We start from the raw sequence: 16069 nt of genomic DNA, 5'->3' as shown, positions 1-16069 counted from the left end.
TATGGTGTCCAATTTCCAATTGAATAAGACCAAAATTGGAATCTACACAGTAAATTATGTAGAGTAAATTTGACTCTATTTAGAGTGGGACCAAAAAGACTCAATTTTAGAGTAATATTTTTATTTGAAAGAGTAAAATAAAGAATTGAATAAATAAATGTATTTAAATAAAAGTCACTCAAGGGTTGATGAACAAACTTACAACCTTCAGCTTGGGAGACAGCCGATCTACTCCCTGAGCCACGCAGCTCCTGCTGGGTGTTACTATACCGTTCATCATCATCTGGAATCTTCGTAACTCCAAGACCATAAACAATGTTTTTGGTCTCCTCTTGGATATAAGCAAGCAGTAGGAGGGGCATAGCTTAGGTGGTAGTGTGTCAGTCTCTCAAGCTGAAGGTGTGAGTTTGTTCCTCAACCCTTGAGCGACTTTTATTTTATTTATTTATTCATTTGTTCCTCAACTCTTGAGTGATTTTTTTCTCTCTCAATTCTTTATTTTACTCTCTTCCAAGTGTAAATATTACTCTAAAACGTATTCTATTTAGCCCCTCTCTAAATAGAGTCAAGTTTACAGAATTTACTGTGTATGATTTGACAATTCACAACTTTATTGGATTCATTTTTACTATTTATCTTGGACTCTGTTGACAAATAGTCAAATATGTCCACAATCTATTCCTTCAGTGGTTTGAGCCCTCCCAATTTGGAACATGGTGGTCTGTGCTGTCCTGCAGCATGAACCTGGCAGGGAGTCTGGGCCCAATCCTGGTTACGGTGCTCCTACACTACTATGACTGGAGGACCATCCTAACAATGTCAGGTGTCTTCTGCGCTGCCTTCTCACTTGTGACTCTGGTGTTGGTGAAGAATGAGCCAAAGGATGTGGGCCTGCCTGGTATCGGGGTGGCACCCATGAAGGGGTTAATGAGAGGTGAGTAAAAAGAAAAATATTGGTGGATTTTTGGTGCAAAGATGATACACTTTCTTATTCAATGCATTTGATTTATTCTCATGACTGGTTACTTTGTAGATTTTCACTGAAGGCATCAAAACTATGTATGAACTGATGTGGAGTTATTAACTTAACAAAAAAAAATAAGGTGAAATAACTGAAAACATGTTTATATTATAGATTCTTCAAAATAGCCATCCTTTGCTCTGGTCCTTTTTTGCATACTCTTGGCATTCTTGCATCTGGGAACTTCTTAACTCATTTGCTTCCAAATATGTATAAAAACTTTCTATTTTAAATAATGCCATGGTCCCAAAAACTTATTTATACGTTTTTTATGCTAGAGCATACAGAAGGCTTTGATGCAGCCTCTGACCTGAAGAAGTCACTTAAAACAATGGTAGTTACTACAAAAAATGGCCAGCAGGTGGCAGCAGAGTATCAGAGATCAACCAGGGCTATGTTGCAACAAGCTTGTTTCCCCAGTGTTTTCAACAGGTTTGTGAATAATGATGAAAAGCTAATTGCTGCAAACGGAAACAGATCAAATATACTTTATTTTCCTGATGAAAGAAGAGACTCTAATCTTTCGTTTGGTAAGTTCCATGTTTTTATTGCAATAGAACACAATATTCTGAGGGCCTTGCAAAATCAGTCAAAATCCAGTAAAACAGCTGGGAGCAAAGGGGTTTGATTCAGTAAAAATGGCTGGGAATGAATGAGTTAAAGACAGTTGGAAAACCCTTTCAGGTAACTACATTTTGAAACTCACTGAGAGAATGCCAAGAAAAAAAAGTTAATTAAAAAATTAATAAAAGAAAAGGGTGGCTATTTATTTTATTATTTTCACCTTTTTGTGTTAAGTACATAACTCCAAATGTGTTCGTTAGTTTGTCAGTTTTGATGCCCTCTGTGAGAATCTACAATGTACATTAGGGATGCACCGAAAGAAATTTTGGGGGCCGAAATCAAAAACCTCAAATGAGAAATGCTAAGCTGAAAACCAAAATGGCGAAAAAAATTTATGCCATTTTTTTATTATCTTTGCATTTATTATAATTAATTAAAATTATATTATTATAAAATATTTAGGCCTATTTATCACGGGCAATTTAACAAAGCACAATATAAATTGAAATGCGTCCACACCACAGACAACAGAGACATGTTAGTGAATGGCACATTAAACACCAAACGCGGGGTGAGAAACTGAGCATTTTGTTGCGGTGCAATTGCACTTCGTAGTCAATGTACAGTTCTTCGCGCCGGTGGGCACGGATGCGTGCGGTGCGGATGATGCATTTGTAAGCTATTTGGAGTGGGACACTGTGCGGCGCACTTAAAATCAGCACATTCACATATCACCAACGTTTAAAAATGCATTTCTTGGAACTTCCGGGGCGGAGCTGAACGGGATGGCAGTGTAGTGATGAGCTCCTGAGTCAATTTGATGATCATTCGCCCCCAAAACTATGAAAATAACTTAACGCAAATTGTAAACTAACAAGAAATGAGTCAGGGTCAAGGACAGAGAAGTTTCAAGAAAAAAAGCGATGTCCAGAGACCAGAAAGATAACGAACTCGAAGATGTGGCAGCAGGTGACGACAATGGCAGCGTCGAGCAACAGAAAATGTTGCTCGAAAGACTTGCCGCGATCACGACAGAGATACGAGACTTGAAGAAAGAGATTAAAGACGACCTCTTGGCGTTCAAGGAAGAATTTAAAGTGGAGGTTACGCGACAGTTTGGTGAATTTATGGAAGAAATGAACAGCAAAATGACACAAATCATCGCGGAAACGTAACTGCAGCGGAAGGATATTGCCGAAGCACAAGCGAGAGTGGCACAGTTGGAAGAATGGAATGACGCGAAAGAAGCTATCCTCACTCTGCTAAAACGGAAAGAGAAACTACAAGAGAAGTTGACCGAGGTAGAAGGACATGGACGGCGCTGTAACTTGAGGATCTATGGCGTGATGGAAAAGGACGACGAATCAGTGCCAGAATTGGTGAAGGGGCTCCTTCGCCGTGAGCTAACTGGTGACGCGGAACTACACATTCAGCGAGCGCACAGAAACCGTCACCGGGCGCACCTCCGGTCCATTGTGGTCAATTTTCTCAAATACAAGGCTAAAGAGGACATTCTGGCTAAAAAGGAAACAGAAAATACAAGTCAAAGGGAGACAGATATTCTTTGAGCACGTTTACCCGACGGATGTGTTGAAAAAACGCAAATCCTACTCCGAGATTAAAAAAATTCTGTAAGAGAAAAAAATATACGTTTCTGACACCCCTGAGTAGGAACAGAATTCACTGGTCGGATGGCCCCAAGATCTACAACAGCGCAGAGGACGTAACGTGGTACATGAGGAAAAGAGGAACGGAGATTGCGGGACGAGATCAAGAGGCTGGAAGCGGCGAACCATCACTCGAGGAACGCATCAGGGCTTCAACATGGCAACGAGTCGGCGCGAGGCTCGGGACAAATGCTGAAGTCGTCGCACCGGATTCCAATCGTGACGCGGCAAACCGTGGAAAAGGCTGCAGGAATTCAGAAGAGGAAAGGACGGTTCATAACTGGGTCAGTCGGAGAGTGTGATTACGGAAAATAACTTTGAAATGTGTATCCTGTGTTTAAGTTGAATACTGTACACTGACTGGGTGAGTGAGCATTTTTGTATATGAGAACCATGGTTTATTATTTGTGGTATGAAGGGAGACATACACAAACGTTATTTTCAACGGGGGGAGGTTGGTGGGGACACAAACGGGAAAATCTCTACCCTCTAAGAGCTTAAGTTAGTAACATGGTCCTTAAGTTAGTAACAGTCCTTCCTTTTCCCCCAACTCCCTCTTTCCCCCCTTTATTTTATTTTTCATTTTGATGTTTGTTATAAAATTAGAATTCCGGTGCCCTGTTGGGTCACTTGAAGATGCACATTCCGTGATCATCACCCATCCCAACTTATTCATAATAATTCTTATTTAATAAAATATTCAACGAGGGATTCATGTGAGATAGTGACTGTTGGACTTGTCTAGTAGGATGGGAAGATCCACTTTAGGTATATCCCCAACCACTAGGGGGGGCCTTCGTTCTTTGGAAGGCTATCCCCCACTCCTACCAACAGGGAGACGGGTCCTATTGGAAACAAGGTCCATGTTTGCTGGGGAGTTCTGTTTTTGGGTTTATACAAATGTTGTTTTTGTTGTTTACAGTTGTTATATTACAGTGAAGGGGCTTGGAATATTTACATATCATCATTATATAAGTAATGCAACATAATGACATTACAGTGGTGACACTAAATATTAACGATTTGAATAATAACAAAAAGAGGAATAGAGCTTTGTCTAAGTTTAGAAAAGAGAAGATGCAGGTTATTTTTACACATTTATCGCAACAGGAGCATTTAAAATTACAGAAAAATTACAGAAATTCGTTTTCTAGTTCCTTTAGTCAAACACACAAGAGGGGTGTAATGGTATTGATCTCCAATAAGGTGCAGTTTGAACTGGTGAAAAAAGTTGGTGACAAAGAGGGAAGGTACATCATGATAAAAGGGAAACTAGAAGGTCAATCAGTGACATTACTCAATGTGTATGCTCCTCCGGAAAGTGGGGAAGAGTTTTATGAGAAAATATTCAATCTAATAACTTTGGAAACAGAAGGAATATTGGTATGTGGCGGGGACGTCAATGTGGTGTTGAATTACAAATTAAATACCACAAGTGAGAAGAAAAATAAAAAACAAATAAATAGATATATGAATGTAATGATGTGAATATTGGATGTACTGGATGTATGGAGAGAATTACATCCATTGGATTGGGACTATTCTCACTACTCTGATGTTTACACTGTGTATTCCAAAATTGATTACTTTCTGATGTCTAAGGATGATGTACATAGGGTTAAAGATTGTAGAATAGGAGTGGCTGATATCGCAGATCATAGCGCAGTCTACCTAAAATGTCATCTAAATTCTATGAAAAAATAAACAAAATGCAGACTTAATGAAGGTGTACTGAACAATAAAGACCTAGTTGGAGAACTGAAAGGAGAAATACTTATTTATACTTATTATAACGGAGAGGTGGATCCAACCATTTTATGGGACACCCTGAAGGTGGTGATTAGAGGCAAACTGATCTCATACACCGCTTACGCTAATAAAGTTAGATTGAAAAAATATCAGACACAGACTACAAAATCAAGACAACTGGAACAGCAGCATAAACGGACAAATGATTCGGGAATTTTTGACCAGATTAATGATGTTCGGAAAGGTATTAATGATTTTCTTTTGGAGGAGGTGGGAAAAAAAGCAAGGTTTACGAAACAAACTTACTATGAGGGAGGATTTAGGGCCATAAAAGTTTTGGCGAGACGCATAAGGAGGCAACAAGCCTTAACTGCTATAGACAAAATAAGGGACCCATTGACTAATATGATCTAATTTCAACCATTGGAAATAGAAAGGGTATTTGAGAAGTATTATAGCGAATTATATTCACAATCGCCATCTGTGAGTGAGGAAAGCATGATGGAATTTTTAGACACTTTGGATTTGCCAAGTATAGGTCTGCAACAAAATGAAGGGTTGACAACAGAAATCTCAGCGAAAGAGATTCAAAAAGCCATCAATCGAATGAAATCTGCGAAATCGCCGGGATTGGATGGCTTTGGTGCCTCATTTTATAAAACATTTAAGGGTGAATTAATTCCATTTTTTAAGGGATTCATTTAACTCTTTGACTGCCAGACGTTTTCAAAAACGGGTTGTCCCCAGTGCCAGCCGATTTAAGCATTTTGACTGATCTTTCAAGGTCCACAGAAAATGTTGTGTTTGGACTATGGAAACACACATACTACCAAATGAAAGATTGGAGACTCATCTTTCATCAGAAAAAAAAGTTTGTTTCTACCTTATTCCGTTCTTCAGCAATCAACAATAGAAAATAGGTTAGTTTCACCGAAATGCTCTGTTTTGAAACAAAAAGCGGAGAAAAAGAGCTTTTTGTGAAACGATGTTATTTCATGCACTCCAGTGAATTCTACACTTCTTTTTGTCCATAAATGATGCCACAAACACCTAAATAGTGCTTTACTTCTGTAATACACCACCACCAACAATGAAAAAGTGTTTTTAGTTTGCAAAATAACCAGTTTATTTACAGAACAGCGTAACAGTTTATTTACAGAACAGCGTAACAATTTGACAAAGTATTTACAAAGGTGTGCATGTGTGACTATTTACAATTGTGTGGAGTTTGAACTACACAATTTTTCTTTTTGTGTGGTATACAGTGAAACACTCCCCTGGGTGCAAGGGGATACAGCAGGATTTGCACCACAGGTTTGTTTCACTGCGAATGCCCTTTCGTGTGCAGACCCTACACTTTCTTGCTGGCTTTTTTTTCCGGGGAGTAGCAGGAATGTGTTGCAGCGTGTGTTTGGCCATGTTGCCATCAAGTCGGCTTTCAGGATCATTATGTGGTGACCTGGTGTTTTGTCTGGCTTCATGTCCTTCCATCCCAACTTCCTCCTGGTCTTGTGGCAACAGCCACCCTCTCACCACCTGCTGGATGAATTCCAAAAAATGTTGACACTTCCCAGGATTTTTTGCTTTGTGCAATATGTATGCATTGAACATGCATATCTGGAACATATATGCAACAAACTTTTTGTGCCACTTCAAAGTTTTACGTGTGAATGGGTGGTATGAGATGTTTCGATCCATCTTGTCCACTCCATTCATCTTGGAATTGTAGTCCACAACATAAATGGGTTTTTGGAAAGGCACTTTTTTTTTTGTGCCTTCCGCCACACCTCCACTGTCCGCATTTCATCTTCATGAAACGTTGTCACCATCCTCAACAAACGTTTGTCCTGCCATGCCACAATCAAAACATTTGTGTTGTGCCTTACCAGTTTCCCCCCCACCCCAAGGCCAGTGTTGGTTAGGCATGTGATCTCACTGGGTTCACCCCTGTTTTTCCTCAGCGTTCCACAAACATTGGTACGTGCTGCCAGGAGACGTTCACACAAAGCAATCGAATTATAAAAATTGTCCATAAATAGTGTGTACCCATTTCCTGGCAGACGATCCAGTAAGTTGAACACTGTGTCAGGGAGAGAACAACTAATACCAACATAGGGTTGCATATTAAAACAATAGCCGGTTTGGGAGTCACACAAAATGTATGATTTGATACCATATTTGACCGGCTTTTGGGGGTTGTACACCTTGAACGAAAGACGTCCCTGGAAACTCATCATTCCCTCATCAATGCAGATATTCCTGCCCGGTTGAAACAGTTCCTTGAATTTGCTTACAACGTGATTGAACACAGGACGAATTTTAAATAGTTTGTCGTCTGAACTGTGTGTCTCGGTGTCATTGAAATGCAGGAAACTCCAGATGAGCTGGAAGCGGTTTCGAGGCATCGCGCGACTGAAAAATGGTGTCGTCTCTATTTCATCCTGAGTCCAATACATTTCTATACTGGGCTTGTTTATATAACCAGTAAGAAATTGCAGTGCAAAAAAAGTTTTGAGTTCGGACACAGACACTGGCTTCCAAGCATGACTCCTGCAGTGTGGCAGACTTTCAGCCCGTTTTTGCATAGACTGGCGTGCATATAAGTTTGTCTGATCAGCAATGTGCTGCAGAAGCTCGTCCGTGATGAAGAGTTGCAGGAAGTCAACTGGCCGGGTCGAATTCAGCTCTGCTGCGGCACCTCTCGGTCCTGGCTCCGCAGTAAAGGGGAATGAGTTTGGCTGCCAGCCTGCTTCATGCCAGCCAGAATTTTTGGGATCTGCAAATATACATTTCAATATCATATAATATTCATTTTAGATCAGTGTGATGCTATATATGTGTTTACCTTTTTTCTGGGATCCACTGGTCCTTGGACCTTTATTTTGCTCACTCTGAGGAGTGTCACTCTGAGCTGCAGCTGAAAGAAATATATACAATTACAATAATATCGAAAGACCGTTTTCTTTTGTTGTTACGGTGTATTGAAAACACTTTTTTTTATACCTCTCTTTGTCGTCTTTGCAGAGGGACGTCGTTGTGAGCACGATCCGCGATCTATGAATGCACATTCACGTTACACGAGGTGCTAACAGCGTGCCGGAAAAGTATCTCATAGCAAGTTTGTGCTTACCTTCGCAGTCTTCTGCGGATAAAAGACTGTCCGTATCACTTTCTCCGTGGTCAGATTGTACCCACTCCTCCGAAGAATATCCATCGGACTCAGGATACTCTTCGTCGTCGTCCGAATCAACGTCCTCGTGCGGAGAAGTGCTCGGTTGTGCACCACGTTTTCCGGAGCTAGCACCGCTAGCCTCTGAGGCCTTAAAACGTGGTCGAAGCTGCCGCCGCGTGTACGCTGCAACTTCGGCATCAACCTCGTTGTCACCATCATCATCATCGTCGTCATCCGATTTAACGTCCTCGCGTGCAGAAGTGCTCGGTCGTGCATGACGTTTTCCGGCGCTAGCACCGCTAGCCTCTGAGGCCTTAGGACGTGATCGAAGCTGCCGCCGCGTCAACGCTGCAGCTTCGGCGTCAACCTCGTTGTCACCATCATCATCCCCGTCGTCACAAACGTGCACTTTAGCACTGGTTGATGCTTCTCCTTTTTGAAAAAACCGATCAAGCGTGAGCTGCTTCTTACCATCGGTCGCCATTTTTTGTTTCTCCTCAATTCTCATCTCCTCCTCGACGCTCTCGCCCCGCCTTGCCTTTTATACTACTGACGCCCACCCGATCTTGTCAAAAGAGAGTCATCGCTGCCCTCTAGGGGCCAAAAATAGTCATTAGGCTCAAGAAACCTGCTTGAAACTTTCAGGAGAGCTCCGCAAGCCTTCACAGCACCCGTTTCAAAAAAAAAAAAAAAAAAAATGGGAGGACGTTTTTTAACGTCTTTGGCGCTCCTCCGTAGGTTTTTGCAGAACGTCATTTAACGTCTTTGGCAGTAAAAGAGTTAACTATAGTCTTAGGTCGGGAAAGATTCCCCCCTCATGGAAAGAGACCATCATTACTGTTATTCTGAAAGAAGGGAAAGATAAAGAACAGTGCCACAACTATCAACCAATCAATCGCTTCTAAATGTGGACTATAAACTTTATACTTCTATTATAGCTTAACGGTTAGAGACATTTACTCAGGATTTGATTGAAGAGGATCAGACAGGCTTCATTAAAGAAAGACAAACACAAGCCAATATAAGACGGAGACTCCATGTTATAGAAAATTTACATGATAAAGGAGAGAGTGCAATTTTGGTTAGTATAGATGCAGAAAAGGCTTTTGACAGTGTAAACTGGACATTTCTCTATAAAATACTTAGAAGGTTTGGATTTAGTGATGAATCAGTGAATTGCGTTAAATCCTTATATCAGGATCCACAGGCAAGGATCAAAATAAATGGTAGTTGACTGGACGATTTAAATTGGAAAGAGGTACAAGACGGGTGTGGGCTCTCCCCAAGCCTCTTTGCATTGTTCATTGAGCCTTTAGCGCAATTTAGGCAAGAAAAAGAGGTGAAAGCGGTAACTATAGGAGGGGAGGAACACAACATAGGGTTGTTTGCTGGCGATATATTGATATATTTAACTCAACCGGATACAAGCTTCCCAAGATTCATGACGCTTTTAGAAACGTATGGTAACTACTCGGGTTACAAAGCCAATGTCACGAAAACACAGATTCTGCCAATAAATTATGTTCCATCTAAGAAATTAAAGGATGCATATAAAATGAATTGTAAGAGTAGATCGATAGATTATTTAGGTGTAAAGATTGTGAAAGAAATGTATAAACTATTTGAGGCAAACTATTCTAAATCAAGAAATTAGGAGTGACTTGGAGAGATGGCCAAATATAATTCTGGATATGAGCTCAAGGATAGAGGTGGTTAAGACAAATATTTTGCCAAAGCTGTTATACTTATTTCAGTCTCTACCAGTGCTGGTTCCCAAAAAACTATTTATGGAGTGGGATAGGTGGATATCGAGGTTCATATGGGGAGGGAAGAAACACAGAATAAGATACAAAACTCTGCAGCTTCCTAAAGAGAGAGGGGGCTTGGCTTTACCAAGCCTCCAAGAATATTTCTATGCGGCACAAATTAGACCCTTGATTTAATGGTGTAAGGAGGGTTATGTTGCAAAATGGAAAAGTATAGAATTGGGGAAGGCAAACACTGAGGTACAGAATTTAATAGCACACAAGGGTTTACTAAAAAAAATCAAGTAATCAACTGAGTGGAATAATCAAAACTACACTGGAAATATGGAACATGGTTGTGGAAAGATATGAGTTGGAAGGTTCATTCCTGGGGTGAATGATAAAGGGTTCAAGCAATAGGCGAACAAAGGAATAACAGCACTGTGCATGATAGTGGAGCAAGGCAAGCTGCAGTGTTTTGTAGAGTTAAAGGACAGGTTTGGATTGCAGGGACATGACTATTTTTGGTACCTGCAGCTAAAAGACTATTTTGAAAAAGAGGTCAAATCCACTACAGAATATAAGGTCGTTGGGATATTTAAGAAGCTATATGAGGGGAAAAATTGCAGAGCAATTTCAGATATGTATAAAAGCTTGATGTCGCTTCAGAGGCATTCATCCCTTTACATCAAGGAAAAATGGGAGAAGAGCTAAAACAGCCAATAACTGAGGACGAATGGTGGAGTATTTGTGAAACGCGGTGCACATCCACTAACTCCAGGATCTGGAGGGAGTTCATTTGGAAGAACATGGTCAGATTCTTTGTTACCCCCAAAATTAAAAGAGGAATGGTAGCGGTCCAGCAACCATGCTGGAGAGTATGTGGACACGTGGATGTGAATCATGCACATGTTTTGGGGTTTTGCCAAAGGTTACACGAGTATTGGGACCGGATATGGTGTGCTTTAAAAAATAATTGGGGGTTATGGAATACCAAAAACATGCAAGGTACTTTACCTGGAGTGCAGAAGGAGTATGAATACCTTGTCAAAGTGCTCTTGACAGCAATTACAAAAGTACAAGGTTATGGTATAAAATAGAATCACCGAACGTGGAGCAGTGGATGTACACTGTGGATGATCTATTTGTAATGGAGAGATTAACGCACAAATTAAGACTACAAGAGAGACAGTTTGAGGATAAATGGGAAACATGGATGGACTATAAGAAGAAAATAAACGAGCCACTGGACAATAAGGATTCGATGTATGGACATTGTTCATTTGCATTTTTATCATCTGCCCTAACACTGTATTGTTTAAATGTTTTGTTGTTTAAAACGAAAAAAGTAAAAAAAATAAAAATAAAATAATAATAAAAACACAATAAAATGCAAGTTACAAAAATAAATAAAAATAATTCTTCACACCAGCCAATCGGCTTTGGGAACAGACTGCAAAGTCACACATGGCGTCCTGTACAGATCTGTAGTCACTCGGAGTTAGTGGTAAGTGTTTACTTGTTTAAAACTGTTGATAGTGAAGGACGAAGGATTCTTACTATTTGCGTGTTCATGTCGTTGATTAACAAAACATACAATGAGATCTGTGAAAAGAGATATTTCCTTAAGGTTTTATTTTCAAAAGCTTTTGAGACCGACAGAGAGCGGCCAAACGCCGCCATTGTTCTTCCCCATCTGTGTCGTTTCTTCCTCCGCTCGTCACTAATATCCATCCGTCCTAGAAGTTCCTCCCCTCTCTCTGCTCTCCTCCCAGACAGTCACATGATACCTCAATACAAGTCACCAAATGCTCCCCCTTCTCTTTTTCCCCCACGCAGTTGCAAGATGTTACACAGAGATCAGATAAGAGTTGACGTTGTTTTTCAGAGGAGACTTGCTGGCGCCTAGCATAAACAAAGGGATCTAATTAACACATTAGTTTTTCCCCCATCTCATATGTTCTAAGGAGAGAACAAAGAATTAACCCCCTCACATCATTTGAATTCCCACACAAAACTATACTGAGTAAATCAAAGCAATTTTGTCCAATTCTAAATAGTTATAACTAAATCAAAACAGTTATAATTAAATTGAAACAGAATATTTACTTCAATAGCAATAGTGCTAACATTAGCTAAAGTATTTAGCACGGCCACCAGAATGCAAGTGAAAAAGTGGAACCGCTCGATGGGGTCTCATCAAAGAAAAAAAGGAAGGCGCTGCGGGAGAAAGAGTGGCTCACCTGTAGTGCAGTACCAAGCGACACCCCTCTCCTTCTCCGGTGTTCACAATGAAGCTGCCGGTACTCACAAACGCCAGCAAGCAGCAAGGCGGACACTTACTCCCGTGTTTGGTGTTTAATTCAAACAAACACTTGCTTGCAGCGTTTTTTTTTGTTTTTTTTTTGCGTCACCACAAAATCCTCTTTTGGCCATATTCTTTCGGCTTGAATTTTCGGTGGTCGAATAGTCGGCGCATCACTAATGTACATAGTCGTGAGAATAAAGCAAATGTATTTAATGAGAAGGTGTGTCCAAACTTTTGACCTGTACTGTACATGTTAGGTCTATAAATATCACAATAATGTTATGATTTTGCATTTACACAGTACAATGCAGTTGCAATTTACAACCCCCAATTCCTGTATAAGTTGTGTGTAAATAAAAATAGAATGCAAAGATATTTTTTTGTTTCCAAATAGTTTCTCATTTAATATTAGACGCCCGAAACACGTTCTAAAAATGCTGGGACAGGGGCATCAAAAGACAAGGAAATTTAAGAAATGCTCAAAATACACATTTGGAAAAATCCACACTAACAAGTGAGTAATTGAGTATGAAAGGAGCATCCCAAAAGGCTCAGGTTCAAAAGCTAGGCTCGGGCGAGGCTCCCCACTTTCTGAAAAACTGCATAAGAAAATAGTCCAACAGTTCAAGAACTTTTCTCAACAAACAATTACAAGGAGAGTCCTCGAGGGTGTGTGGGAGTTTGCCCAACCAGTCTACATGTGTTTTGTGGATTTGGAGAAGGTGTTCGACCGGGTCCCTCGGGGGAGTCCTGTGGGGGGTGCTTCGGGAGTACGGGGTACAGAGCCCCTTGATATGGGCTGTGCGGTCCCTGTATGACTGGTGCCAGAGCTTGATCCGCATTGCCGGCAGTAAGTCCGATTTGTTTCCAGAGAGGGCTGCCCTTTGTCACAGATTCTGTTCATAACTTTTATGGACATAATTTCTAAGCGCAGCCAAGGCGTTGAGGGGTCCGGTTTGGTTGGCCTCAGCATTGCATCTCTGCTTTTTGCAGATGACGTGGTGCTGTTGGCTTCATCAAGCCGTGATCTCCAACTCTCACTGAAGCGAGTCGCAGCCGAGTGTGAAGCGGTTGGGATGAAGTCAGCACCTCCAAATCCGAGACCATGGTCCTCAGTCAGAAAAGGGTGGCGTGCTCTCTCCAGGCCGGGGATGAAATCCTTCCCCAAGTGGAGGAGTATCTTGGGGTCTTGTTCACGAGTGAGGGCAGGATGGAGCGGGAGATGGACAGGCGGATCGGTGCAGCGTCTCTATATCGGTCTGTAGTAGTGAAGAAGGAGCTTAGCCAAAAGGGGAAGTTCTCGATTTACCGGTTGATCTACGTTCCTACCCTTACCGAAAGAACAGGATCCCGGATACAAGTGACTGAAATTAGTTTCCTCCGCAGGGTATCCGGGCTCTCCCTTAGCGATAGGGTGAGAAGCTCGGTCATCCGGGAGGGACTCAGTGTCGAGCCGCTACTCCGCGTTGAAAGGAAACAGTTGAGGTGGCTCGGGCATCTGGTTCGGATGCCTCCTGGACGCCTTCCCTGGAGAGGTGTTCCGGGCATGTCCCACAGGCGGGAGGCCCCGGGGACGACCCAGGACACACTGGAGAGACTATGTCTCTCGGCTGGCCCGGGAAGGCTTTGGGATCCCCCCGGAGGAGCATTTTAAAGTGGCTGGGGAGAGGGAAGTCTGGGCTTTCCTCCTAAAGCTGCTGCCCCCGCAACCGACCTCTGATAAGCAGTAGAAGATGGATGATGGATGGATGGACAATTGCAAGGAATTTGGGGTTTTAATCATCTATGGTCAATAGTATCAAAAGATTCAGAGAAACTGGAGACATATCTGCATAAGGCTGAAAACTAACATTAAGTGCTCATGATGAACGTTGATCCCTCAGGCGACACTGCATTAAAAACTGGCATCAGTGTGTAAACCACTTTTTAAAGTGCTTTGAGAAATCATGTCCTCTGGGCCAAAGAGGAACTGTTATCAGTGCGAATTCTAAAAGCCAACATCTATGATGGTATGGGGTGTGTTAGTGCCCATGGCATGATTAAATTTCACATCTGTGAAAGCACATTAACTCTTTGACTGCCAGACGTTTTCAAAAACGGGTTGTCGCCAGTGCCAGCCGATTTAAGCATTTTGAGTGATCTTTCAAGGTCCACAGAAAATGTTGTGTTTGGACTATGGAAACACACATACTACCAAATGAAAGATTGGACTATCAGCTTTCATCAGAAAAAAAAAGTTTGTTTCTACCTTATTCCGTTCTTCAGTAATCAACAATAGAAAATGGTTACTTTCACCGAAATTCTCTCTTTTGAAACAAAAAACGGAGAAAAAGAGCTTTTTGTGAAACGATGTTATTTCATGCACTCTAGTGAATTGTACACTTCTTTTTGTCCATGAATGATGCCACAAACACCTAAATAGTGCTTTACTTCTGTAAAACGCTTTCACCAACAATGAAAAAGTGTTTTTTGATTGCAAAATCCGTTTATTTCCATTCAACAGTGTAACAATTTGACAAAACAATTTCGCAAACTATTTACAAATGTGTGCAACTGTGGTACTACTTACAATTATGTGGATGTTTCAAATACAGTTTTTCCTTTTGTAACGCTCTCCTGCGTGCAAGGAGACGCCAGGACTCGCACAACAGTTTACTTTCACTTTCACATTGGTCCGTTTTGCGTGCAAACGTTACACTTTCTTGACGGCCTTTTTTTCCGGGGAATAAAAAGCAAGTAGCAGACTGTACACACTTCCTCCGATGAATATGCATTGGACTCGGGGCACTCTCCGTCGTCCGATCGAACGTCCGCCTGTGCGTGCTCGGTTGCGCTCCGCGTTACGACACCGTCATAGTCGCCGCATCAGCGGTTCCAATTTCGCCGTCAAGCTCGGATTCACCTTCATCATCATCGATATCAATGTACTATTTTAGCGTTGGTCGATGCCTTTCGTCTTGTAAGTGTAGAGCTGCTTGCAAACGCTCGCCATTGCCCGTTCCCTCCTCCATCTAGCTCCATCTAACGTCTTCTACTGCCGCGTCAATGCTTTCCAACCACGGAGTCACCATCATCTTCATCATCGTCATCAACAATGTGCTTTTTTAGCGATGCTTTTGGTCTTTGAAAAAAACGGCTCTGGCGTTAGCTCCTCGCGACCGGCCGCCATTTTTCCTTTGTTTTCCATTCTGATCTCCTGCTCAACGCTCTAGCTCCGCCTCTACTGACGCCCACCCGATCTTGTCAAAAGAGAGTCATCGCTGCCCTCTAGGGGCCAAAAATAGTCATTAGGCTAAAAAAACCTGCTTAAAACTTTCAGGAGAGCTCCGCAAGCCTTCCCAGCACCCGTTTCAAAAAAAAAAAAAAAAAAAATGGGAGGACGTCTTTTAACGTCTTTGGCGCTCCTCCGTAGGTTTTTGCAGAACGTCATTTAACGTCTTTGGCAGTAAAAGAGTTAATGCTGAAAGGTACGGACAGGTTTTGGAGCAACATATGCTGCCATCCAAGCAAAGTCTTTTTTTAGGGGTGTCACAACTTTTTTCAGCAGGACAATGCCAAGCCATATTCTGCATGTGTTAAGTACTAGACTGGCCTACAGTTCAGACATGTCTCCCATTGAAAAGGAATGGTAAATTATAAAGTAGAAAATACAAAAACTGAGCCCGAACTGTTGATTAACTGAAGTTGTACATCAAGCAAGAATGAAAACAATTCTACCTACAAAGCTTCATCTGTTAGTGTCCTCTTTTCCCAAACACTTATTGTTTGTAATATAATTGTTGAAAGGAAAGATGATGTAATACAATGGTAAACTTGCAGCTTTCTTGGAACGTTTCGCAGGTA

The 16069-nt window shown here is 41.5% G+C and overlaps 2 protein-coding genes across 3 annotated transcripts in view; one reads left to right on the top strand and one right to left on the bottom strand.

The window, feature by feature from the left end:
- LOC144036314 (glucose-6-phosphate exchanger SLC37A4-like) overlaps positions 1 to 16069 on the top strand; it is a 46856-nt gene that overhangs the window by 11096 nt on the left and 19691 nt on the right. For both annotated transcript variants that reach the window (XM_077546846.1, XM_077546845.1), the window contains exon 4: positions 688 to 934. In XM_077546846.1, coding sequence (XP_077402972.1) covers positions 688 to 934 — 247 coding nt within the window. The remainder of the gene's footprint in view (positions 1 to 687; positions 935 to 16069) is intronic.
- Positions 6786 to 8399, bottom strand: LOC144036315 (uncharacterized). The gene is made up of 4 exons (XM_077546847.1): positions 8132 to 8399; positions 8005 to 8055; positions 7847 to 7918; positions 6786 to 7777 (listed from the first exon to the last, which is right to left on the bottom strand). Exons 1-4 carry the CDS (start codon positions 8396 to 8398, stop codon positions 7682 to 7684), a joined length of 486 nt encoding a protein of 161 aa, XP_077402973.1. The 5' UTR covers position 8399; the 3' UTR covers positions 6786 to 7681.

Source organism: Vanacampus margaritifer, chromosome 16 (assembly GCF_051991255.1).
Source record: "Vanacampus margaritifer isolate UIUO_Vmar chromosome 16, RoL_Vmar_1.0, whole genome shotgun sequence".
Taxonomy (NCBI): Eukaryota; Metazoa; Chordata; class Actinopteri; order Syngnathiformes; family Syngnathidae; genus Vanacampus; species Vanacampus margaritifer.
The sequence above is the reverse complement of the archived record's forward strand: the minus strand, read 5'-3'. Positions and strand labels throughout refer to the sequence as shown.

What these genes read in the sequence shown, in the direction of transcription:
- LOC144036315 (XM_077546847.1), bottom strand. Translation starts at nt 8,398, where the DNA reads ATGATGATGATGGTGACAACGAGGTTGATGCCGAAGTTGCAGCGTACA. An exon ending in ATCCGCAGAAGACTGCGAAG is followed by an intron (nt 8,056 to 8,131) that starts GTAAGCACAAAC and finishes GTGCATTCATAG; the next exon opens with ATCGCGGATCGTGCTCACAA. An exon ending in TGCAAAGACGACAAAGAGAG is followed by an intron (nt 7,919 to 8,004) that starts GTATAAAAAAAA and finishes TATTTCTTTCAG; the next exon opens with CTGCAGCTCAGAGTGACACT.